The sequence below is a fragment of the Fundulus heteroclitus genome, chromosome 9 (genome assembly GCF_011125445.2).
Source record: "Fundulus heteroclitus isolate FHET01 chromosome 9, MU-UCD_Fhet_4.1, whole genome shotgun sequence".
Lineage (NCBI taxonomy): Eukaryota > Metazoa > Chordata > Actinopteri > Cyprinodontiformes > Fundulidae > Fundulus > Fundulus heteroclitus.
The window spans coordinates 21,377,369-21,405,055 of record NC_046369.1 but is presented as its reverse complement, the minus strand read 5'-3'; the positions used below and the strand labels follow the sequence as shown (position 1 = coordinate 21,405,055).

Sequence of the window (27,687 nt, the reverse complement as noted above, 5' to 3'; positions counted from 1 at the left end):
TTGTTTATAAGTATGAAATGAAAGTGAATGGGTGTCAAATGGAGGTACGACTTGCCAATGTGGCACATTGACTTGCAGTACCACCAAATACACTTCATGCCAAATTCAGTAAAAATTGTTGATTGTTCTGATTTGCAGCTTATTATAATGAACATTTTAAGAACATTCATGAAAAGTTTTAACAAATAGCAATGGCAGGATTTACTAAAAGGGGCTTATAAGCTTGCCTGTCTTCAATGCTAGGCGCCTTTTTCGTTCGGAAACGTTACTGAGAGTGCCAAAATGTTTATTACAGTGGAAATACTAGTTGAAAACCTTCTCGAATCAACAGCTTAGAAAAAAGATCACCAGTGGAGTGTTATTTTTACATATTTCATCTTAATATCCTCAGATTGTGTTAGGATTAGAACAAAAGTTAAATGTCATCCATCTCTCCTGCTTTTTATTTATTTATATATATATATATATATATATATATATATATATATATATATATATATATATATATATATATAAATAAAAGAAGAAACTTGCTTTATAATCTGCAAAGCGGAAATTGCTGCTCCTCTTTATGATGTTTCAGTAGATTCCAGGTAGGAGGGTTTAATCAGTGAATGAGCTCCATTTTCCTTGAGGAAGTTTGGGCCACACTTTTTCAAACTTTGCCTTCAGCTGAAAGAGGAGCGCTGCTGCAGATGGAGGGCTAAGCCTCGGTGATCTCTGCTCGCTGGAGGCATCAAACTGTGTGGCTGACATTAGCAGGTGGTGTGAGAGGGAGGGATATTAAAACATTTGTTAGGAGAGGTAAGTGAAAGGTCTGGCCGTGGCAAGGGGAGATGAGACACTGCACGTTTAAACTCTGGTGTAAAGCAGGAAAATTAATAAATAAATAAATGAATAAATAAAAATCAAATATTACCTGAAATAATGGACTTGATGGCTCTCTGCAGCAGAATTTCCTTGAATTTAACGATTAATTAAAATCCCACCTTAGTTTTTGCTTTCTTTAGTTAAAAAAAAAAATCTAGATTGTAAATTAACCAACAATTCTGGAAACAGTGCTACTAGATGTGTGAAATATTATGTTTTGTCCTGTGGTTGTGTTACCAGCACAAATACCCAGGGAAAAGGGTCATCTTTTAGAAGTTGGTAGGTTCCTGGTGCCTTGCCAAAGTTCCAGTCGATGTTCAGATGAAGTCCTCCAGTTCCTGAATGTCACAGATTTGTTGTTTTTTTAAATTGTATTTATGAACGTTTTTACAGGGTGGAATTACTATATAATTTAATTAGTAAAAAAAAAAAATTAACCGCTTGAACAAGTTTGAATTTCTTAATTTTTTCTAATCCACACATCAAAAGTATACATTCATGCTCAAATATATACATGTACCACAGTATCCGTTTAAATGCCCCATGTGTACTTTGCAGCTCGACTGCACCATTTGTAAACCTTCTTCAAGATTCTGGCATAAATCTGGCTTTTTGTTTTATACTGCTGCCTTTTAAGCAAAGTTCACAACTTTGGGATTAAGGTCTGGGCTTTCCAGAAGCTCAGCGTTAGCCTGCTCTATCCATTTCAAAAACCTGCTTTCATGTGCGTTAGTAATCATTGACTTGTTTCCAGCACCTGACCAAAAATATTTCCCTTTCAATCTGGAATATGGTGGATCATCAGTCTAACAGAGCAAGAAAGGACCTGCTTTTTCAAACCTGCCGCTCCCCGCATTAACAACAAGGGAATTGCCTTCTAGAGGACGGTTTTATGGTCAGACGAGACAAAGATCGAGCTATTTAGCCACAACATGAGACATATGTTTGCAGCGATAAGGTGAGCCATTCAAACATGAGAACGGTGCACAAACTGGCAGTGCTCTGGGGCTTTCTCACAGCTAGTGTTGCTGGTGCAATGCCCAGTGTGCATGGACTAATTAAGGCAACCTCTGTATTCCTCTACTTCACCACCCATTACAGCTCGATGGTTGAAACCTGGACAAACTTGACAATTTAAATGAACTCTACTTCTAGCCAATAAGAGTAATCTAACATCCAGCCAGAAACAGGTCAGCAGATTGTTGATGGCTTCAAAATGTCAGGGCACGTAAATATCTGAAACTGGATCTAAAAGTCATGTGCATTAGAGAAAATCCACAATAAATTCAACCCAATTATTGTCTTAAAAGAATAATTAAAGTTGTTTCTCTCTTGAAAACAGAATGGTTTGGCGAAATAACTAAAAGCCTAAATTAACATGACATTCATTCAAACCAATGACAGGTGTATGTAACCCTCTGATGGACAGATTCCTCATTCATACTCAGAAACTATTAGGATAAACATATGGATGTCTTTTTTAAATAAAATTATACAGTGTAAATAAATAAAAGGGTGTGTGTGTGTGTGTGTGTGTGTGTGTGTGTGTGACTGAGAAGGTTCGACAGATTGCTGGGCAGGACAAACAGGAGTTTGTATTCATATATTTTATATAATGTATACCAAACTAGAACTAATACAGCATCAAACTAAAAAAAAAAAAAAAGGTCAGAAAAATAAAAACTAAGGATGAAAAAAAAAAAATGGATCAATCTGGTGTGCGGAGCAGTGCGCGCTCAAACCAGAGGAATCAGAGACTGACATCATGTCCCGTCCCCGCAGCGGCCAAAACGCAGGGTTAGGAAAGGTGAACGGGGTAAATATAACCCAGGACGGGCCGCCCCAACCAACATCTAGTTGTGATATTCATTTTATTACAATTTTAACATTTCCTTTTTATTTCAAACACAAAAACCATGTCCTAAAAAAAGTGGCCTCGGTGTGTCAAATGAGGAAACGGGAAGAAGTCCTTAATTTTTATTTATTCTCTTTTTCCTTGACAAAGATTTGTCTACTCAGGCTCTCAACACCATTATTGTTCTTTGTGTTGTGAGAGAGAACCATGACACAGCAGTTTGGAGATGTGAAGTTGTCAAGTGTGTGAACAGTTGAGGAAAATGGACAGAGATTTGGAAAGGTGAAAATTTGGCTGTGTGCTTGTGATATTGTCCTTTCTTCTCTGTGCAACACCAGACCTTCATGTACCACAAAACAGGCCTTGGGCAGAAAAGCTTATTTGAACACGTGTATGTGCGTGCATGTGTGTGCGTATGTGTGCGTGTGTGTAATTGGGTGTGCATGCCAGTGTATGCTCGTCAGAGATGGTAGCATATGTGTGTTTGTATGGTCGGCCCAGATTGTGAAGAGGGGGGGGGGGGGGGGGGGGGGCACGCTCTGTGACTAGTGTGCATCCAGCCGGTTCATCAGTCAGTGAGTGGGTTCCCAGCTTTCAGAGGGTCAGTTCCTATTCTTTAGCCTCCAGGAAGAGCGTCTCCTGAGGAAACAACTTGGCCTCCAGCAGAGTTGACCCTGGATCCAACTGGGTGATCTGAGGAGAAACACGGTGGGGAGGACATTGGACAGTCTTAGATTAAAACCCTGACACAAGCCAGTGGTTAATTTCAACATCGGTCATAATAACAAACGTCATTTCACACAATGAAAAACAATTGTTGAGTTATGTTGCAAGTTTAAATGAAAGTATGAAAAAATATATACTGCATTTACAACTAAGGAAAAAAAGACAAAAAGCAGGATAAAGATAATATTAGATACTATATTTTTTGGTATAACAGTAATCATCTGTGCAAGATATTAGTTCCAATGTCTTTATTTTCAAAACTCTACAAAACAACTCCCAACCAGCCTGTCCTGGGAAGTGGACCAGCAGAGCGTAAAGCTTGGTTTACACTCGATGCATTGAACAGGACGCAAGGCTGCGTGTGCCAACGGTGACCCAATCACGCTGTCCTCGCCCCCTTTTGCGGGCCCCACGCGCTGTCGCGACGCAAAGTTGTGCACCTCCGAAATCTTTGTAACTTGGCACTGCTCACGCGGTCTGTGCAAAATATTTGATTATTGAGTTTTGCTAGGGACCAGATGTGGATCAATCACAGAAGGTTTATTGTCTGCCTTTTATTCGTAGGAGTTATAATAAATTTGATTTTCATGGCAAGAAGTCAAACTTTTTAAGTCTGGCCGTGCAACTTACACATGCTCCAAAAGTCAGGATTTAGATAGCGTTAGATACCCCACGAGCAAGCTTATCAAATTTCAAGCCGATTGGTCAGAACCTCTAAGAAGGGTATGATCAAATGCAGAGCTTAGAAACGGCAGAAACAGGATCAAGATCGAACATGAAATCCAAGATGGCCGACCTTCTCTTTGTTGTAGAGCATGGGTGCAAGGGAGTTTGGTGTAGGTCTTGGGAAGTTCTATAAGTGTACCAAATTTTGTATCTCTAAAATGAAGTAAGGTAAATTAGGAGGGAGTTTTCCTATTTTTTTTTTTTTTTAACGATTTGAAAACACTTGAATTACTTAAATTTCACGCATAACTGACACCTATGCAAATTTTGTGAGTTTCATATATATGTTTAGGCCTCTGAAAAGCCACTTTATTTGATGGAAGAAAATAAACATTCAAATTTGCAGTGCATTCGCTGCTCAGGGCTAATTATTGCTTAAAGAAAACTGCAAGAGGTCCCATTTAAAATTCATCATAAGCCATGGAGGCAACACAGCAAACATGTAGAGGAAGGAGCTCTGGTCTGAATAAGACCAAAATTAAACTTTTTGTCCTACATGCTACAACATCAACATGCTTTTTTTTTGTGGCAAGAAACACTACACATCAGCCTAAACACAGCATCTCCATCATGTAACATAGCGGTGGCAGCATCATGTTGTGGGAATGCTTTTCTTCAGCATGGACAGAGAAACTGTTCAAAGTTGATAAGAGAAGGGATGGACCTAAACGGAGAGGAAGACTGGGGGAAAAGAAAACTGTTGCCAAAGACTTTTAGACTGGGGTGGAGGTTCACCTTCCAGCAGGTTAACACTAAACATGCAGGCAGAACTACAATGGGATGGAATAGATCAAAGCATGCTCTTGTGCTAGAATGGTCTAGTCAAAGTCCAGACCTAAATCCAACTGAGAATCCACTTAAAGATGTTAAAAGTGCTGTGCACAGAGGCAATCCGTCAAATCTGACTCATCTTGAGCTCATTTAGAAAGTATCGGTAAAAAAATGATACTAGATGTGTAAAACTGGTAGAGGCATAAACCACAAGACTAGTAAATGGAGTCAAAGGTGGTTTTATGAAACATTGACTTAGTAGGACTGAGTAGTAGAGCACAGAAACATTTTTACATAGGTTTTCTTTTTTTTTTAGGGGGGGGGGGTGAAAACTATTTCTCTTTGTCTTCATAGTCATGCAATAAACTGTTGGTTTATCCAATAAATCCCAATAAACTACATTGAAATTACCAGTTGTAACATAACTAAATGTTGCAGGGCATGTAAAACTCTCTTTCCCACCGTAGCTAAATCATTCACACCACCGCCTCTGATTTGACCATATTAAGTCAGCAGGGCCTGAGCTAATTCACTGCCATTAAATCCCTCTGTGACTGTCTGGTCAGATACCCCCAGTGATTCATACCAGAGAACCGTGTAGCTGTAGTTTAGTGTGTGTATGTGTGTGTAACTGTGAGCTGTGTGTATTATTCTAACATAATGTTTGCAAAAAAAAAAAAAAAAAAAAAAAAAAAAAAGGTTTAAGCAGAAATGTGAGCAGTAAGAGTCTTGTTACCCTGAGAGAATGGTTTGGTTTGTTTTCTTAAAAGAGCTCCGATCCAGAACAAACGGACGAAGGCTACAGGACAGGAGAGGTGAGTGTGAAAGAGTGAATTAACCAATGTGTTTTTAAATGGTTATTAAGGACTAATGCAAGCAGTGGAAAAAGGTTTTCAAAAAAAAGCATCTCTGATGGTGTACAGGAGAGAAACAATTAACGGCGCTGAAAACTCGCCATAAAAGCAATTGTCTAAAAAGGAGAGGAATAACGCCGTGCCACCCACAACGCCTCTGATCAAGTTAGCTCACATAAAGGAGGTCTGAGCTGTGTTTTACAAAACAGGACAATCCGACTCTCCCTGACATCCACCACCCCTGTGGGCCTCTTAGCTTATGTGAGCTAATCACTGGAGGTTTCGTGTTGCATTGGGCCAACCTCACACCTGGGCTGAACGGCGAGGTGGTGTGACACCGAGATGTGTCCGGGGCTTATCTGATCACTGCTGCATCAGCCCCGTCTGATTAGGAATCCTTTCCTAACCTCGCAGCGGGATAATTAGCCGGCTCCCTGTACCTGCTGTAGAAAGGTCAGAGGGCAAGCCGAGCGCCTTAAAGGTCACAACCCCAACAAGAAAAGTCACGGTCTTCACGCAGACATTGGTTGGGAGAGAAATATGAGCTGTGGCCATGAACTGAGCCACAACTCTACTTCTGCTCACCGTCTATAGGCTCATTTATTATTATTAGAGTTTGTGTCACGGTAAGAATCAGGGGGAATTTCTGGGTTAATGAATTTATATAAAAACGCATGAGGTGGTATGAGGTTCTTAGTGTATTATACCCTTCAGTAAAGATATCTTTCAGTGTTAAAACTTTAAAAACAGACAGAAATAGTATGATCCAAGTGCTTTTACTTAAAGCTAAAGAAGACAAAATTACTCAAACATCAAATTGAATGTTACTGTTCTAATTATAATCCAAAAATATATTTTCACCTGCTAAATATGAGCAGTTTCCAAGCGCAAACCGTGAAAAATATTCTCCCTTTGTTTTTTGCTATTTGTCAAGAGACAAGCCTAACAATCTGAGGTTTTGATGGTTTTTCTTGAATGAAAATATTTCAAATAGACAAATTTGCCTTTACTGTAAATCAGGGAAGTGGGAAGCATCTTTTTTTCCAGCCAGCAGTGTGTGGCATTGTATTGATTACAGTTAAAATTATAGTTTCAACAGCTAGGCCCAAAATTACTCATAGTTATGGCAGATTAGGATTTAACATTATTTTCATTAAAGCAACAAGTTTGTTTCTGATGGATAAAGAGACCAGCATCAGTCAAAAGATATCAAGCAACAAATCAGTAGGAATTAAGAGAATACAATATGTATTTCCCTGAATTTATTTAATAATAAAGTGACATAAAATGTATGTATTTCCTTCTTAAATAATCAGAGGTAAAGTATTTAGAGGCATGATAGCAATCAAACCCTTCTTATATTTGCTGGCCAGATCTTTGCTGTTTTCACCGGTGATGATTTATCTGTAAGGCCTCTCAACCATCACCCTAATCTTTTGCTCTCTAAACAGATTCTCTATCAGATTTAAGTCAGGACTCTGCCGGTACTGCGTGAAAACAGTAATATTACCAACACTCAGAAGAAACATGTTGCTGTTATTAAAAAGATTACTTTAAACCCAAACAGGCATGGGGTATGAATCATTTTGGGCATAAGTGTATAGCATTTATTAACTGCCGTTTAGATTTTGTAAAGTAGATTTAACCGAAATACGGTATAAACACCTGCTAAAATTAGTCATAGTTTTTAAGTGTGTACAGCACAGAGTATTAAACCAGGGTTTCTGTAATAACTAGACTTCTTAAGACCTTTTTAACATCATTATGATTTGTAAGCAGTATTGTAAATTACAGAAAATAGGTGGAATTAATAATATACCAAATAGCTTATATTCAACTTACTTAAGTTGAATATAAGCTGAATATAAGAATGAATATAAGAATATAAGTTAGCCAAATCTAACTTTCAACTACTGAAGTTGGTGTTTTTCCACCTATAGATAACCAGATTGAGCATAGGATAAAACATGCTTTACTACAGCTAGCATTGATGGATTTTAGTCTACCACTGAAATACCTGAATTCAAGCAAACACTTGTTAAATGTATACTTTTTTTATGAGAAGCGAGCTGGCTGCAAATAACCAATAAGAATGTTTAGACTTTATTGGCCAAATGTCACCATAAACGGCTTGATTTGGGAGGAGAAATTTGTTCAGCAGTTCAATGTGAGGCTGAATGTTTGGCTTTAAATTCCTGCCAACAGGTTTTTTTTTATTGCCCTACATCAAGGGCTTTGTTGTTTTATCGAAGCCTAATAATGCCAAAATTCCTCAGCCAGAACTACAGGATATGGAACCAATGAAAGCCCCAAAAGTCAAAGGAAGCAGCAATGAAGGCCTACAATGGGAAAATGTGGCCATACCTAAGAGTTTTTAGTACCTAACATTAAGGTGATAAAACTAAGACTTTTTAATACTAAAAGAACATTTAGACACCCTGTATACCCTTATACTGGTTCTTTATCAAATAAAAAGTTTAAAATGCTGATATTGTATTTTATCTTCATTTTAAAACTGACAGATTTATCTATACTGTATGTAAGGGGAAAGCTGTCTTTCAGCCAGCTGACTGGCAAAGCGCAGCGTCAGGCACTGCATTAATTTAAAGACTTCAAACAGTAATAAAGATGACAAAATATTTAGTGGTTTTGAGACCATAACTTTTAAAAACTTGCCATACATCTTGATCCCAACAAAGAGCCAATGCCTTCACTTAAACGACATTTTGAGTAGAGGTTTAGCTAAATTTAGTCTAAATATTAGGAGTTTAGTTAGCAACGAGAAGGAATATATCTTATTATTATCGCTTTATCCACTGTTAATTCCATCATTTGTGCTTGTCTTTCCTAAAACCTGCCCCCCCCAGTAGAGGCTGTAAAAGGGTGAGAAAAGAGAAAAAGAGGGCAAGTGAAATAGGGGAAGGTGATGAGGATATATCAGCGGGAGATAAACTCCATCTCCCACAGGTGTTTGAAAATGTCACTCCGTGTGGAAGCTCGGATTGCGTTTTCATCTCCTCGCCCTCATTCCAATGTGTCATTTAGACTCTTGACTCCTCCGCAGGGTGCTCGGGAGCACATCGCCCGTGTACCCATCACCTAGTCAAGTGCTTCCCAGAGTAGCGGTGGGGGGTGCACGAGCCACGCTACAAACTTATTCCATCCCGAAAACGGGTTGGGGTGGGTGGGGGTGACGAACAGGACCGCTGCGTTCCTTTTCCCACCTCAGGAGCGGCGCGTCACAAATGGCTGCCATGCTAATGAACCCGACAGGCTGTTATGACACCACAGCATCAGGTAGGAGTAAATGAGGCTTTGTGGTGGAGCAGGTGTGTGTGTGCGCGAGTGCTTTTGAGAGCAAAAATCGGGGTGGTAGGGTTTGTGCTTGCGAGTGCACCAGGGAGAGAGAGCAGCATCTGACTCTGAAAAAGAGAAGTAGGGAAACAACATGCCACACTGACACAGGAGACAGCGCCATCGGTGATTGTTTACATTGTTATCCAATTAACAGACCATAAGCATGGAGGCATCTGTCAACAAACAAAGCTGTTGTTTTTCTTCTGCTCGCCTAAGCCATATCCTCTCTTCTCCTGCCTATACAGCCATGCATGCATTCATAAATACGCACATGCATACATACATACAAAACAGCACAGAGATAACATCTAACCTCGAGTCAATATGATTTTGAAATCAGACAGTGAAACCAATAAGGGGAATTAGGGGGTGGCTAAAAATATGACATTTGCTTCCTGAGCTTTTCATCTAACATTTAGAAGAATAACATCTGGAGCTAATTATCGACTGGGAGAAAAATCCCATAAATCAACAGAATAAGAGCTAAAATTAACATCTTTTTACTTGAGTAAAATTTTAAAGAGATAATAAGCGACATAAATGTGATACCTTGCATTACAAAGCCTCACTTAAAAACTGGATCCCGACAATAAAACAGATGGGGGCTTTTCGGCAATTTTCTCACTCATATCTCTTACTAATATATATATATATATATATATATATATATATATATATATATATATATATATATATATATATATATATATATATATATATATATATATATATATAAAAATCTGTGTATTAGTCATCAAGGAACAGGGTGTTAAAACGGCATAATTTGCAATTAATGCAAGGTTTAATTTAAACAGCAGTATTGTACGTCACTGGAATGAAATGAATAAAGCAGGCCGATAAGAGAGGAGGCGACACCGAGCAACGCTCCGCTGTGAAAGAGAAGAAAGGGAAAATAAACACGGGGCCCTCAAGATGTCCGTTTCCAGCACAATCAGACGTGCAGCTGAAATAACGCATTTTTAATGAAGCCATTACAGGCCCTGCTATGTTAATTAAAACCAAATAACTTGCCTGTTTTAAACTAGTGTTGTCAAGTGTTTATTTGGCCAATTACAAAAGCAGTGGGAGATCATTATCTGCTGCCAGGAGCGTTGACAGCATGTAGTGCTGGGGCGTGAACAGAGCAGAACAGAAAAGAGTACGGCACTACAAAGGACGGAGGGAAAAGCCTGGACTTGAGGGGGGGGGGGGGGGGGGGGGGTTAGGGGGGGGTTAGGGGGGGCAAGGGGGACTGAAGATTTAAAAAAAAAAAAAAATGGAAAAAGGAGAAGAGAAAGAAAGAGGAGTGAGGAGAAGGCAGCATGTGCTTTAATAATCAACTTAAAGCCATGAAAAAGTGTTTCTTGGCAGCTACATTTTAGGTTAAAGAGGATGCAGAAAAAAGAATAAACCCTAGAAAGACCAAAACTTAGTTGTGTGCCTAATAGTCTTTACGCAAAATTAACGGTATTTTAATATGCACTGAATAACATATTTTTTTCCAATGTTTATGTAAAAAAAAATAACATTATCAAGTAAAAAAAAAAACATTATCTCATGCAAATGCGTGATTTGTGTTTACAACTACAGCCATTTTTAAGGTATATTTATGTCATTTAAATCTCATTTTAAACAGGTTTCCAGGGATTACATTTTTCACCTCCAAAATTTCGCCAAAATTAGAAATATTCTGTCCAGGAGTGATGCTTAAAAAACTAGTCCATGCATTTGTTACTTCACGGCTGGACTATTGTAATTCTTTACTAACAGGAAGTCCAGAAAATGCAGTTTGAAGCCTCCAGCTGATCCAAAACACTGCAGCAAAAGTTCTGATGAAGATCTCTGATGAGGAAGAGTTCTGATGAAATCTAAAAAGAGAGATCATATCTTTCCTATTTCTCTGTAGTTATGCTGCTATAGGCTTTGGCTGCAGTAGAACTCTGCTGAGTTCTCCTACTGTTCTCCAATTTTGCATTATTTGTTGTTATTTAAACTTAACTTTTGTTTTTTTTACCCTTCCTTATGGTAGGTACATCTGACCTGGCATTTAGCTGCGGCGCCATCCAGGGGGGCAGATCTTGTGCCATTACCCTCTCTAACATAGAAAGTTTTCCTGGATCAGTGCTTCTTTGTTCTTTTTGTGTCTCTGTTCTGTCTTCTCTAACCCCCAGTCAGTTGTGGCTGATGACCGTTCACGATGAGCCTGGTTCTGCTGGATTTTGTCTTCCTGTTAAAAGGGGAGTTTTCCTCTCCAATATCGCTTCATGCATGCTCATACTGAGCATGCATGAAGCGTGCCAATCTGCCTATTTGAAGAATAAGGTTTATTTTTAGAGCAATAATTGTGCTTATGATGTACTAGACTGTGCTAATTAACATGAATAACCTAAACGAGACGTATAAGAATCACTCAAGACCTGATTTGCAAAAATGTTTTTACTTGAGGTGGCTTTTGGCTTTTCAGACAAAAAAAAAAAGAGTTAACACGCAAAAAAAGATAACGAACCACATTTACCAAATAAGTTCTGACACTGCGAACATTTGCCTTAAATAACTGATCAGCTGTTTCTGCTGTTGCCGTCTTTCTGGATATTTCCATAATGCACATAGAATTGCATTTCTTTCTCTACGTCTCTGGACTGCAACTACATCGCCAGTAGTAGTTGACATGATAGAACAATTACAAGTTGCCTGACAACAACACATTCCTAACACCCTCTCTCCATTTTTCTCAGATGTGTGGTCCATGCTAGATTGCAACCTCTACTTCCTGTTAAGTACAACAATGGGTAACGTTAACTTCTGACGAAATTACGCTTTGCGTAGCTTGGTTAATTCGCTCCAAACCAGTAGATGAAAACATGGCAACATTTTACAAGTTCGCTCAAAATTCTAATCACAGTTTGATAGAAAAATAGCTATTACAGCATTTACAGAACAAAAAACGGTGTGAATTCTTAGATTTGATGCCTTTAATGGCGAAAAACATAAATCAGATTTTCAGCACTGCCAATCACCGTTTAGAAGTAATAAAAGGAGAAAAATTGTCCGATTTCTGGCTGTCTGATGGGTGCATCACTAAACCGTAACAAAACTCTGTCTACTGGCTATAAATCCAGAATAAACTTCCTCCTATCACAGATGAATCTGATAATAGAAATAACATACTAAACTGCCAAAAATCTTTCAGCAAAGTAACAATAAACAAAACAAAGCGTTGAGTGAAAAGGGATTTTAAGAGTAGAACTTCAGCCGCACACACTATCTACCTTTTTAGAATAAGAAACACTGACTCATGTTATGAAACTGTTGTTACGATTAGATGGAAAGACTGTTAGAAAAACCCAAAGAAGCAATTAAAACAAAACTATTAAAAAGGAAACAGCTGCCTAACCTCCCACAAGATGTCCCAGGACTCTTTCAGATAACAAGAAAAACAAAACGCAGTAATGTAACAGATGTAAAAACCATTTCAGCACAGAGGACAGCTTCTTTCTTTGTCGCCGTTTATTTTTCCTGCATCTCAGGTTTTCCGTGGGAATCCCACGCTGGACGAGGTATTACGAAAAGGTGACATGCATTACAGTATCGCGTTGGGAAAACCAATACATGTGTTTGACATTGTTTGGGTTTGTGTGAGCGGCTGCACAGGAAGCGCCTATTGCCAATCGTTTTAATGGCAGCCTAAACATCTTTGCCACATGCTGAAGGAAGAAGACCTTTTTTTTATCCCCCTCTTTGCGAAGTATCAAAGAAACGAAGGGGAAAATCTTGAATGAAAAGCTAAAAACTGAAACTCAGAGAGCCCCCCTCCCCACCTCTTCGTCAAACGCGCTGACAGTCATAGAAACGGAGGAAGGGTTAGTTCCCTGAGCACTGCTAAGCCTGGTACAAATGATGCCAGTGTAAGGCCTGCTGTACTGCTGAAGAGATAAGCCTCTGATACCAAATGTTGAGGAAGACACTGAGTCCAAAATTTGGACACTAATAGACACTTATTGAAGAGGAGGGTAGCAGAAGCCTGAATCAGACATATCTAAACATACAAGTCATTAAAGGTGAAGGTGAAATAAATGTAATTAGGATCTGTAACCAGGTATATGCAAAAGTAAAGGTACATTTAGCTTTTTTTTTTTCCTCCACCCTGGTGAATAACACCATAATCCCGCTCCAACTAATTTCCTAAAGTTGGTTTCTGCAAAGCTAAATGAGCTGAAATGACAAAAACAGTGAGGAGAGCACAGACAACAACACAAAGAGTGACACTCCAGACTGAAAACTAAGAGGTTTCAACAGTTGTGCAGTCTTACAAATGCAATAGTGCTCTATCCTCTATCCTCTGAGCCTGGCAGAGCAACAGTGAGAGCGTCTGGACGGGATGGGAGCTTTCTATGCTCGCTCTCATTTAATTACAACACAGAGCTGCCGGATTAGACGGGGGCCTGTGTTCGCAGCCTCATACTGGCACTAACACTCGGCTGCTCGCCTTTCGGTTCCCTGGAATTATCTCCCATTTTCTACTTTTTAATATCGCCGCCACTTGTCTTCTCTATCCTTTTGTCTTTCAGACTGTTTCTCTGATTAAATCTTTTCTTTGTTCAAGCGTTTGTCCTCTCTGTTCTCTTCCCTCACCAGCTCGGCAATCACCATCCTCCTCAGGCTCCTCTCCCCCCCCCCCGCTCTCCTCTAATCCTGCCATCCTGTTTTTGCTGGAATTTCATCTGCGACTCAGGCACATCTTTATCTCTGTCTCAAACACATGTTTACTCTTGATTATAAAGAGACAACTGTGAATCCTTTAAGTGACAAAGTTGTGAGCGGGGCATGTGTTTGCTTGAAAATATTTGTGCATGTGTTGAATTGTGCGATGGCGACGAAAACGGGGAGTGTGAGCGACGCGTTAAAGTGTGTGTTAGGTGTTCGTGCCCCGACGGTCTCGGCAGACAGCGACGGCGCTCTGCCTGGGCAAGCCTACGCACACACACCTCTTTGCAAACCCCTGCCACCCCTGCCACATGCACTCCTGTCCTGATTAATGGAAATCTAGCAGCATGGCTAATTAAACTGGTAGTTAAAACGGCGCTCATTAGCTCGCTACCAGAGAGCGTGGCGACCAAGCCCTCTAATGACTGGGTTGTAGCTAGCTGATTGCTGCCAGGAATCAACAGAAGAGCCAAGGAGAATACCGCTGTTAGTGCTGACAACTGTATCCTAACGTCCTCAAATTGTACTGCAGGGACGACGGGCCGATAATAATTAATATTCACCGAATAATACATGCACACAGGAGGATGCAGGGACAGGTTAAACGTTTTAATAACCCGGACATGGGTAAACAAAAGCACTGGTGCAGCAGAACGTAAAACAGCAGGACTAAGATGGAGGGAGAAAGAGAAAAGGGGAAAAAAAAGAAAATAGAATCATCAAAAAAAAAAAAAAAAACTATAACAGATTATCTTTCCCATAATCCCGTGCATAGCCTTTGCCTGCGGTTTACCTCATGTCCAATTGAGAGAGCCAATTACATCTGAGGATATTTCTAACTGAGAGGATAGTTATAACTCAGTATATGTCAAATCCTGCTGTGTAGCAGACTAGAAAAATGAGGAGTTAAGCGCTTCCATCTTTATGAAAAGGGTTAACTATCGAGATTAACGACTCATTCGGGTTTTTTCTGTTGACTAAGAGCATTTACGATGTCAAGTTTTAGCATGCCACTCCATCAGTTAGCCATAGGGCAGATCCAAAATCCTCTCTGCAGCTTTAGGATGAGCCAAAACACTTATTCAACCTGCAGAAGAACTGAGCCACCGTAACATGTCGATCTAGTAAATAGTGCCAAATTACCTGCAAATTAGATTTTTCTTTCCCCTGTAGCTTGTTCATGTACATTTTCAGTAAGAGTTTCAGTTTGCACACATTTATTTTATGCTGGTAAGAGAATATGCTTGAACACTCACATTTCTACGAGGGAAGGTGGTGAGGATCTTAAATTCTTCAAAGGGGAATCCTTTGGAGGCCACAAAGTCAAAGAGGACCTGGAGCTTGCAGCTGCCCAGGAAACGCCTCTCCAGAAACTCGCCACTCGGCGTGCGGATTCTCAGTTTGCTGATTTGTTCTCCCGACTCCTCACCGGGCTCAGGCGGTAAAGCCTGCTCCAACGACAAACGAATTGCCTGAAAAAAAATATAGAAATCCAGTGTTTTTATTATAATAGTCATTTGAGGACTTATAGAGACACAGAAAGCAGACCAAGTTTGCATACAGGTGCTGGTTAGATTCATCCAGGTGCTGCTTAGATCCAGCTCCCTTCAGGGAAGCTACAGCTTCCCCTTTTACCAGGCTTACCACATCTGTTGTGAGAATATGTTATTTCAACAGTTTGAGCAAAGTTTACACAGATTTTTATCACTTTGACGTGTAATTTAGTCCGCTCATATTTGTTTAGCTAATCATCACAAACTGACCACAACCTTTGCAGCATTCAGCATTGCCTTTTATTTACCTTTTAATTACTCATTGAACAATGTTCAAGCGTGAGAGGGATTTCCAGGAACCATGTAAATCCTGGCTGGTCAAATTTAGGCTGTTGTACATTTAGCAATGCAAAAAGACACGTAATATATAAAAAAATATATAAAAGAAAATCAAGAAAGTAAAAAAAGAAAAAAGGGATATGTCATAAACTAAACCTCAAACATCACAAATAAGCACCTATGTACTGTTTATCATCTACCAGGAGAAACATAAATTATTGTGAAAATAATTAGTCCATTGATTATACATTATACAATACATTAAGAATAATGCAACTCAAATCCTTGGTGTGCATTGGGATTGTTTACTGCCCAAGCTATTGTTCAATTATTGGCCTCATGATAACAGAAATAAAAGATGCATTTATGTTTCAAAATCTGCCAGAATGTAATTATTTGTAATGTTTAGCAGCTAAGATGCACACCTGAAGGTAATCGGTGAGGTGAAGTACCATTTTTGAGGCCAGCAGGGCCTTTGCTTTAATAAAGCTAACTGTGAAGCTGGGAGAATGTCTAATTTTACATCTGTTATAGAGCAAATCTGCTTCTGACACTTCAAGGCAACCAGACCTGGTGTCGTCCTAAGATACAGGGACAGGATGCTTTAAAAAAAAAAAATTCAGACCATAATGCCTTTTATACCAGCGAAACATAAAATACAGGCCAAAGGCTGTTTGATGCTCTGTCGCTAAACATTAATTAAACAACCCAGTTGTCCTAAGACTATTATTATTAAATTAGCTGCCCGGTGTCTCACCCCGATCCCTAAAGCCTTGTGCAGCTCAGAAGGTTGCCAAGTTTCATACAAGTATGGTAAACAGCACCGAGTCCGGACTTTCTTCCTTCTCTGACTTCCCGCTCTGCTAAACTGAGACTGATTCTGCCGAGTATCTCTCTATAGACGATGGTTTTGTGTCTTTGTTTGATACAGCCAATATATATTTTTTAGAGACAGTAAATGCGACAACACGCTCTACAATAAACTATGTGCGGCTCATCGCGCACAAAGACAAAACATCAACTGTCATCTTTCACAGCAAAGCTAATCAATCCTCCTGAGCTCAAGAAAAACGTGCTTCAGCTGCTCCCCTGAGCGTCCCGCTTCTTTCTGCTCCTCAACCCCTCACCTCCTCCTCCTCCTCCTCCTCCTCCTCCTCTCCCGCCCGCCCGCTTGTTGTTCCTGTTTGGCCAGCCGGGGAGCATATGCTGTGACAACACGCCCCGGCTTTATTTACACACCATAATGCAATTATATTTCATAAGAGTGTACAACAGTAGCTCATTAGCAGCTTCTGGTGTTGGGTGGGCAGGGTGGGGCGCGTGCCGCACCGCCATCAGCTCCCCCAGGTATACGAGCTGATGCTGACTGAGTTAAAGGGGCCCCCGGGGGACAGAGCCACTCACACACACACACACGCACAGATAACAGACAGAAGTGTGCATTTTGGACATACAAATGCACTGAGTGAAAACCATACAGGAGCATATCCACCCACACAAGTGAGATAGCGTCCCACAAGAAACCGCGGTACACGCGTTTGGTCAAGCCTCGGGTCCTGGAAGCTCAGCACAAATAATCAGGAGCATCTCTCAGCCTATTCACCTGCGTCAGCAGCTCCGCTCGGCTAACCGCAGAGAGCAAACAGATGACAAGCAGGGGGAAGAGAAGCACCTGACAGCCACACAACTGTATGCTAAGACCCCATGAAGGAGGTAAATAATAATGTCAGCTCACATACAACCACACCCCCAATTCAGAGGCTCTTACTTTCATCTCCCTTTTCTTTGCACAAAGGCACAAAATCACAGGGAAGGCATTCCCTCTAGCATTGCCCTCTCTCTGGTGGCACTTTTGAGTTTTTTTTTTTTTGTTGTGTTGTGTCTGCACTTCCTCCACCACACGGTGTGCTAGGTCGGTGCCTCATAAGACTCAAATGAAAACTGTAAACTAAGAAAATAGGTAATTGCTAATTAGTAAAGGGAGGAATAGAGGGCTCCTCATTAGGCCGCACAGTGTAGATGTATTGTAGAACAATAGGGATTAAGAAAAAAATAAAACAGAGTAGCCACTATTAATTGTTCAGGTAAAGATAAGCAACGTTTTCTTTGATTGAAGAATAAAATACATTTGATATCTAATCAAAATAGAAAGATCAAATCTGCTCCCAATCCATTTACTCATCTATTCTATACACTTAGGATTCCATTTCTTTGTTTTTAGTCTGCTCGGGTGTAAATACTTTTTTTTTTCTCCATAAAACCTAAAAGAAAACATAAAGAGCTGCTAAACATAAAACTCAACATCTTCAGCTGTTACTGTAAATTTTCTCTTTGGGGCAGAAATTGGAGAGAAATTACTTAAAGTTAGCCACTTTTAATTTTTGACATATTTTCTATTGTCAATTCAAGGAACCACTACTAAACATAAGCCTGAACATGTTACAGTAAAGATGCTCTATTTTGTCTTTCTCAGTTTTAAACCTCTGTCTGTAGTGGAATATGCTGAATTTGGTAACGTTAACAGCCTTTTAGCTGTCTAAGTCACAGACTCCCAATCTCTGGGGCGCACATACAGAGACGGTTGTTTACGGTTAATAAAACTAACCGTGTCGACCCTTAAAGACGTGTCCTATTTCAAATTAATAGTAAAACCTTGTTTTACAGTGACTGCTCTCACACACAGTGTGATGTTGTCTCTGCTCCTGATAGAAATAATGACTGCTCACAGCAGAAAGGCAATTAAACATAGTCTTCATGGCGGAGGTTAATTATAGTTCAAAAAGAAAGATGGTTAATTAATGGCCAACGTCAGTATTGGCTAGTTTACAAGACCGGAAAGAGGTTAGCCACAAAACACTGATCAGTGCATCTATATTGTAAAACAATGTTTTTATGTCTTTAAAATTTTCATTTAATGCTGCTTTTTAAGTGATCAGGGATACATGTTACACTTCTCAGTAGGTTAAGAAGGATTTCCTCTATCAAGTTCTTAAGTAGAGCCATTATAAATGTACAAAAATATAATTAGAAATAATCACGTGTCTTCTGGTTAGGATAAAGTAAAAAAAAAAAAAAAAGCCAGTGCTCATATTTACTAAATCAACAGTCTGTTAGCTTAGGAGTGCCAGTAAATACCACAGAACTTCCGTGAGGAGAAAATTAATTTAAGATGAACTACATGAAAGACAGCAGGGGGGCAGTTGTGTGGTATTGTGTAATGTTTTCACTGAGTATTGTTGGCACAATACAATGAAATAATTAAGAAGGCCGGCTCTGGAGCTCTTTTGTTGTCATCCGTTTAACTTAAGTGACAAATCATCTGAGCGAGCCAGGTCACCTAATACCTCTGCCTGCTTGGGGCTTCCTGCTGTTGAGTAAACAACAATCACTGAGGACTACACTGTATTAATCTGGACTGTACAACATTGGTGCTATCACTACCGACAATTATTACTTTCCTGAATGCAAGGCATTGTGTCTACCTGTGTGTGTTTGCCCCTATTTCACAGACAATAATTGTTTTCAAGTGAATGTGTGTGTTTGCTTAGGTTGTGCGTATGTTTGTGCATCGACCAGTTTCTGCGACCTGCTGCCGTCTTTTGTCCTTTTATTTTTGAATATGGTGTTGTGTGTGTGTGTGTGTTACCCGTAAAAAGCAGTTATACAGAACAATGACCGTGTTTATGGACTGAACATAACTGGTATATTTTGTTCATTTGAAATTGATATCAGGCTGTAAAACCTCACCACGCAGGCATCACTGACCGGCAGGGTTCTCCAAAACCACAATGTAATTAACTGATCAGAGCAAACGCGCAGAAACCTAAATAAATAAGATGGCAAGATGACAGTATGCTGTTCTCACCTCCTTCTCTTCCTCCTGCTCCTTCTTCATCTGTTGCAGACGAACCTGTTCAGCTTCTTCTCTTTCCTGGGCTTCCCTCTGGGAAAGAAAAAAGAAAAAAATTAAATGGGTCAACAAAACCCCAATGGCTGCTCTGCTGACTGCCATGTGATTCCAAGACTGTGTCACTTTGCCTTGTTTAATTATTAATCGTGTTTTATCAGTGATTTAAACCGGCTGGTCTCTTGATATGCACAAGGTTCTTAATCCAGAACACACAATCAAATTACACCTCAAATAAAGCAGTGCTTTGCAAAAGTATTCCTGACACATTTTTTCCTCTTAAAGTCATCAATTTCAAGGGGTTTTATTGAGATTTGATATTGTAGAGAAACAGAGTTGAGCAAAATCGTACCATGGGAGGATAATGATACATGGATTGTAAATGTTTAACAAATGCAAAACTGAAAAGTGTGGCATGCAGTTTTCAGTCCCCTTTATTCTGATGCCCCTAATTGACTTCAGAAGTGACAATATTAGTAAATTTAAACAGAAGAGTGTGAAGAAGAAAGCCTTTCCTGAAGAAAAAGCAAGAAGTACTGTTTGCTGAAGCCGCTTTGGTTGGAGGAGACAAAAATGTAACTTTTTGGCAAACAAGCAAAAGGCTCTGTTGCAGAAAATCAACACGGCACATCGTTCTGAAAAATAGTTGCATCATCATGCGGTGGCAATGAGTTCGTTAAGTAGGGGAAGGAGCACTAATCAGAGTTGATGGCATGATAGATGGAGCTACATGCTGAACAACACTGGAGCTGAACTTGTTAGAAGACTCCTTTTTCAGCCCGTGCTCCATAGTTGTTGCCATTAACCTTATAAAGATGTCTTAAAATGCTCTTGTAGCTCTTGAAATGCGAGACTCCTCAGGGAACACTTAAAAATAAAAGGAATTGGAGGTGCTGCTATTGCCAATAATTACTCAATTTACTTTCCTAATGAAACAATAACTGAACAATAAGCACCATAATGTCTAAATTTAAGTGTTAAATATGTTTGATATCACTTATGAATCATTACAAAAAAAGCAAAGCTCAAATATTTCATAATTTAAATATTTTACCAAAGCAAAAAGTATTAAAATCAATAGTTTAGTCCACGTCAATGTTTAATTTCTGTATCAAAGAAAATAAAAAAACAGGAGTATTTATTTTATGTTACAAGAACAAAAACAGGAAATACAAAGTAATTTATGGTTTCTGATGCATGAACTAGTGAAATATTATCACAAGTAAATGTAAAACAAATCAACTAAGAATAGGTAGAGATTTCTGTTTTATATCTGTATCAAAAACCCTAAAAGCCTTGAAGCTAGAATAGCAGGGGGCTGAATATAAATGTACACCAAATTTAAGATTTCGATTTGTCCAAGTTTTTAAAACTATTTTATGTAGGCCAATTACATAAAATCTAATAAAATAAATCAAAAAATGTTGCTGTAACCAGACAAAATGTGATAAAGGGTATAAATATTTTTTGCAAGGCAATGCTATCATGCCATTGATTCAGACTCTCAAAAATCTCAAAGAGCGCTTTGGATGGGAAAGAAAATCCAACAAATCAAACACAGTCAATGTAGAGTAACTTCAAAGACTGGAGATTTAAACATGTTAACTCTTAAGGGAAAAACAAGCTGCTACAGCATGGAGGCAAAGACAAATACTCTTTGTTCTGGACGTACCTTCTTTCTGTCAGCCTCTAAGGACAAGCGATAGGCTTCATCCTGTTCTCTCTTCACCGTCTCCCTGGCCTCGCGCTCGTCCTGGGTGGAGGGAGAAAGAGAGAGTTGGGCCTGTTTAACTAACAACATAATAAAAGGACACAGCGAGAACAAAACATCTAAGCTGAGGTGCCGCTTATAGAAGCCAGGAAGAATCGGGGCAAAAGAAAATGCAGCATGTCAAGTGTGGTTACGTACAAACATCAGGTATGAAAGAGTAGCAGTAGAAGGGATTTCATTGTGACTGGGCTGTCATTTACCAGACCCCGAACCTCTTTTATGTTTCCCATTCTCAGTTTCACCCTCCCTTTCTCTTTCATTCACTCTGCCCCTCTCTTCCTGTTTGTACAGAGGGAAGGGGACAGGAGGCCTTTCTCTTTCTACCTGCTGCGGCTACAAAGTGTTTCATAAAGAGTCGGTCTAAATACGAGTGTCCCATTGTGTTAACGCCGCACAGCCATTAGTTTTCTGTTTTCTGAAGACCCATGCTGTGTGCCGACCCGGATATGGCAAAGTACGCTCATTGTGACGACCAGAGGGCTACTGTGCAGCTAGGCGGCTAAGCAAAATGGCAGCGTCTATTGTCGCATTGAATCGGGAAAATGCAAAGATACATTTGTGCTTCGGGGTTGACATAATAGAGGAATACTGAAAGGAAACTGTAAAAGAATGGCAGAGAGGGACAAAAGCTTCAAAAGTGCCTATCATCAATAGACTGACCCCAAGTCACGCAAACAGGTCATAGAGTCCGATGTATGATACTCACTTAAGCGCTGGTTAAATATGTTCCTTTACTTTTAACAGACTAATGAGAAGCAGCATAAAGCAAAAATGTTCCTCACACATGTATCACCACAAAGACTGTGATTCAGAAAGCTTTAACTTTGGAGGAAAAAAAAACAAAGAAACAGATTTTCCACAATTAAATCGTGGCTACTGTTCAAGTTGGCACGACAGTTAGCATCTTTTGGTGTTGATGATACACTTGGTATTCACGGGGAAAAAAAGAAAAGAAAAAAAAAAATCAAGCTGTCACACATTCAATGTCTGCAAACAAATAAGAAATTTAAATGGCTCTTCTTAATTTCCTTCTCGATTTTGGGAAGAAGAAGCTCAGAGATTAAGCTGCTTCCAAAAAAAGTTGGGATGCTGGAGAAAATGTAAATAAAAAAAAAAGAATACAATTGTTTGCGTAGTATTTAAAGTCTCCATATGATACTCCGATCTGGAGAAATGTTTTGTATTTGATGGAAAACAACATTAGGCCTTTTATGCATTGTTGTTTCGCAACTTAAATCAGCAATTTGTTGTCTTAACCAGTAATGAAACTGGTTTAATCTACTTCTTCAGTAATGGACAACAAATATTAATATAAATAATAAATAAATAAATATAATATAAATAACAAGACTGATAAAGGGAAAGCAGACACATGACTAAGTATCTAGAAAATCATTCCTAATACATTACAATAAATCATGATGATTAAGAATAAGTGAAGACCAATTGTTGGGTCCCTCACGGTTTCATTTTGGGTCCTACATTTTTATATTCAAAACAAAGAGACAACCGCCGAAAGACTTTAGTGGTTAAGATGTGTAAAATTGCTTAAACTAAAAGTATTAATCTATTCATTCCTTCAATATAATTGCTGTAGCCTAACCTCAATGAAAAATTGTATGTAAAACATGCATATGACTTTATTTGAAAACTATTTTACACATCTTTACCAGTGGCTACAACAAATTTGTTCACGCCTATACACAAAAACGGAGAAGGCAAACAATAAGGCTCTTTAAATGTCTAAGGAAGTCATCAAGAAACCTCAATACTTATACACTACAAAAGGTCCTCTATCCATTTTTTTCCCCGTCACATTAAATGTTTTCTTAAAAACACGACAAGGCAGCTGTTCTAAATTACCTGAAATAGCCAACTTCTAAGTGGAGCTTATACATGCTGTGTTAAAGACTGAATGCAGGAAAACTAGCTTGCTTTGTTTGTTGAAAAGTCATTGGACAATGTTGTATTTTATATTGTTTGTCACATTTAACTTGTTGATTTAATTTCTGTGGGCTTGCTCTTAAAGAGATCAGAATTAAAGCAAGGCGTCTGGATGTTGGCTCTTGTTTGGCCTGCACACTAGCATAATGTTAAAATCCGGATGTCTGCAAAATACCTCAAAGGTATGGTTACATCTGTGCATTACAAAGGTCCTCATCAATATTGTATGGGGGCTGTTTTACACTTTATAAGATGGTCATGCAAAAATGACCACATGCAGACCACAACACCAGGACTGAGTAGTCACTTGGTTGGTAACTACTCAGCTAAAACACAGACAACCCCAAGAATGACAAGGAGCAGCTGCTTCAGCTCCAGACGGACAACAAAGGTGGTGTCAAAGAGGTATGCCTGGACTGAGTGAGTCTAAGTCTGAGTATTCACTGGAAATGTGGGCTGAGACAAGGTAAAGAACGTAACAAGAAAAAAGCAAAGCAAACAGCACCTTCACCAGTACATTCTCTTGCAAGGATGCAGATACTCTTGCTCTGATTTCGAAGAAACATTGCAGCAATACAGTCCATGAAAATATTAAATAAGACTCCATGTGTTCATTATTTTGCTCTTAAAATATTAATTTTAGTTATTTCTCACACAATGAAGACCCTTTGTGGGTAGTAAGCACCCTTCTCAAAATATATTTGCTTTACATTTATAATAAGGGGAATTCCAATTAATTCCATATTCCATTCAACAATCAAAAAAAAAAAACAATAAAATAAAAATATTAAAAGCAAAAAAGATTGCGGGCATGTAAAAAATCTGCCAGACTGAACAAGACTGAATTGTCAAATGTCAATAGCGCTTCAGTTGAAACAAAAATGTGTACATACCACCGAGTGCCACCAGCACCAAATGTCTGCTAAGATCTTCTTCTTAACCAATCTGTGAAATGCTAAGTCTTCATTTTATGCCAGTTTTGGAGTGTTTACTCCGTGCACATCTCTTGTGCAGCAGCTTGTGTTTGAACAATATTTAACACTTGAAGACTTTTTGCTTGCAGAGCATTTTACTCAAAAAGGGGATGGATATTGTAGAAAAACATGCTCATGTCTAAGAAAATACGAAAAGTATCCTCTTGGTGTCTATAAACTGCTATCCCTTTGGCAATGATAATAATAAAAGTCTAAAACCAACCAGTCTGGGCACAGAGAACATTACAAGTACATTCCCCTTCCTAAAAAAGCTGCTACTAATGATTGTCTTTCACCAACAGTGACAAATCCAAAAAGAGCCACTAAACTGTTCAAATATTAACAAATTAGAAACAAATGCTGCTGCTCAGTACCCAGGAAGTGACAGGAACAAGTTTAACCCTCAGGGTGTGTGTGAGAGAGACTCATTAGCTACACATAACTCATGCAAAAAAGATGTTATGATTCTCACAGCTGCATTGTTAGGGAGTCTGTTTGGTTGGCTGACTCTGCAACAGTTAACTAATCCAGAGTGACAGCCTGTCATCTGTAGATACAGTTCTTAAAAAAGTTGAAGAGTTTGAAAGCCTAACAAAAAGTTGCGTAGCTTGGAAATTCAATAGTCAAACGAAACTGCAACTTACCGTTTCCACAACCCAACGTCTCACGTGGCTAATTCAATTCTGGCAGAAGGTAACATGTATAAAAGGTAACGTTTGTATAAAATACAGTAATGTAATGGTGTAAATCTTTATTTTATTCAAATTCCACTAAATTATTCATTACTCCCTTCGGGTGGATTTTATTGTGGAAAAATATTCTATGGATCGCCATATCGTCACTGTTCTCACCACTCTTACAGCTATGTACCTCCAGGTGACAAACTTGTTCATATACATCCAATCAAGACAAACACTTATTTCTACAGATATGCTGACGCACCGATACTCAGCTAACCGTAATGGTTGAAGGTCGTACAAAAGCAGGTGACTATTACATCAAAGTGGCCTCGCCTACTTTGATGGTGGATTGAGTCTGAATTTAATAAAGTCAATCAAACGATTAGGATGGCTGCGCCCTCTGGTAGCCTACATGTTAGCAACCAGGTGTGCTTGAAATGCCATTTTTCTTAATGCAAAAGACAAAAATACAACAGCAGAAAGCTTTTTTTTTTTTTTTTTTTTTTTTTAAAAAAAAGATTTTCCTCAGTGTACTTTAATATTTTTTCAAAGTAAAACAAAACAGACTGAAACAGCTTCCTGGAATGGAAGCATAGTAAACTTCATATAGTGACCTAGAAATAAAAACACCCAACGATTACAACTGATCTCAGAAGTTTTTTTCCAAAGACTAAAAATTAAACTGAAGAAGCAGTTTAATTTATTATTGAAAAATAAATAAGAGAATGACACATTATAAAGAACTTCCTGTAATGAATCCTACAAAAAAAAGTATAAGTCTGAATTACTTCTTAAAAAAAAAAAAACATTGTTTGCCAACGGTTTTCCTATGAAATTTACTGGTTGCAGTCATACCTCATCTTTGATGTCCTCTTGCTGTTGTGCTGTGAAAATCTCCATCGCTCCCATTAACCTCATCATCAACTCATCCACTGTTGTATTGCCTGAGGGGAAAATGAGGGCAGAATATAAACTCTCCGGCGCATGATTTCGACAGTCGATGCAGACATTTCTTTATCAATAACAATAAAACATTTACCTTGAATAACATTTAGAACTTCGTTGGATGTGCGTTTGCCCATAACTATTAGGAGCAGGGGGAACTGGTCTGTCTTATATGTCCGTATAGTCTGCGTTACCACGCTGCCAAAATGCCTCGTACACATGGTGAGAAGTCTGGAAAACAAACAAGATGATCTCAGTCATGTTCTGTTCAAAACGCTCCATCTTATTTCTTTAGAAATGTAATTATGTCATCAGCATTTGTACCATGAAATAATGCAAAAAAAAAAGGAAAAATACAATTAGCAAGTATGCACACATATTTTCCACAACAAATGAAAACGGTTCAATCTTGTCAGGCTGCCTGAGAAATGAAAAACACACACAACTCAAGGCATTAAAGGACTTTAAAACCAATTCGGCATTTTCTTATTCCATCAGAGTGACATGCTATCTCAATTGGCAGCGTGGATGAATTAGTATTCCTCGCCAGGCGCCCCGAATTGATAGGGCAAGAGAGGATTTCTTATTCCATTACAAAGACAGAACTTTTTAAATTAACATTTCAGAGAGGGAAAAGGGTAGCCGGCAGCCGGGGCCCTGCCAAGCTCCCTGTAAATGTCATAATATTAATGAATTGCTATAGACTGAATGCAAATATAGATTAGCTTTTTCTCCTGCCTTTTAATAAGATCTACTTTAATAACTGAGTGGTAAAATGGAGAAGTAATGGAATAGGTGGAGGGAGGGCAGGTCAGAGAGAGAGCATAGATAGAAAGGCAGCTGCCTGAGAGAAGGGTGTAACTCATTAAAGATGGAGTCAAAGCCATAGAAGCTGCGTGTACAACTTTCAAACTGAGAAATAGAGGACCAAAGCTCCGTGTGATAGTAATAATCTCCAAAAACCGGGATGTAATAGTAAAAGGCCGGGGAAAAAGAAATGCTTCGGACTGTAATTCAGTCAGAACTTCCCCGAATGAACTCCGAGTCACCCTTGACTCGCAATGAAAGAGATGGGTCGCTCTAATCTTATGGATCATTTTGATCTGACATTTGTCCCTGTTCGGCCCTCGACCCAGCCGTACCATAACAATAGCCCACAGGGAAACTCTAACCTGTAATGAAAGGCCAGAGGACAATGGCCAGACAACATCTTGAAGGGTAACCCAATCTTAGAGCGCTAAACAAGCACAAGCGAAGCTGCTTTGGTTTCCAACACAAGATCTAAGAAAGTCAGTCTCCCAGAATGAAAACGTACAAAACGGCAACATAAAAACTGCACAAGTAAGAAAAACGGCCCACATCGGCCACGTTTCCTCCGCGTGTCAAGCTGCATCTAAAACTCAAAGCGCTTCTGAACTCAGATACAGAACATGTACGGACACAACGCTGAGGCCGACGGGAAGCAGAGTTGCTCCAGGAGCTGAGGTGAGCAGTTCAGAACCATCATCCAGGCATAGCTTAACACCGCAAAGAATGCATCTTTGTCCACACCAGACCCACGACCCCTTACAAATCGGTGGACAAAACTAAACGTGGAAGAAAACACCTGATGAAACTTGTCCAAAAAAAAAAAAAAAACTTGTTTAAGTCAATGGGCAGCGTGATTGACAGCTTCTAATTTGTCTCCCGTCCCATTTTATTTTCTCTATGCGGATCTCTACACCGAAAATAGTTAATGTTTCCCTGCGCTGTCGCCTCTCATTTCTCCACG

General features: G+C 39.2%; 1 protein-coding gene across 1 annotated transcript in view; it reads right to left on the bottom strand.

Annotated features, from left to right (window-relative positions):
- Positions 1-2,833: 2,833 nt before the first annotated feature.
- The window catches only part of faf1 (Fas (TNFRSF6) associated factor 1), a 79,816-nt gene continuing 54,962 nt past the window's right edge, over positions 2,834-27,687 (bottom strand). Inside the window, exons 14-19 of the mRNA XM_012877883.3 lie at positions 26,011-26,147; positions 25,827-25,915; positions 21,275-21,355; positions 19,561-19,638; positions 15,120-15,335; positions 2,834-3,418 (exon numbers count right to left, since the gene is read on the bottom strand). Coding sequence (XP_012733337.2) covers positions 3,335-3,418; positions 15,120-15,335; positions 19,561-19,638; positions 21,275-21,355; positions 25,827-25,915; positions 26,011-26,147 — 685 coding nt within the window. The 3' untranslated portion in view covers positions 2,834-3,334. The remainder of the gene's footprint in view (positions 3,419-15,119; positions 15,336-19,560; positions 19,639-21,274; positions 21,356-25,826; positions 25,916-26,010; positions 26,148-27,687) is intronic.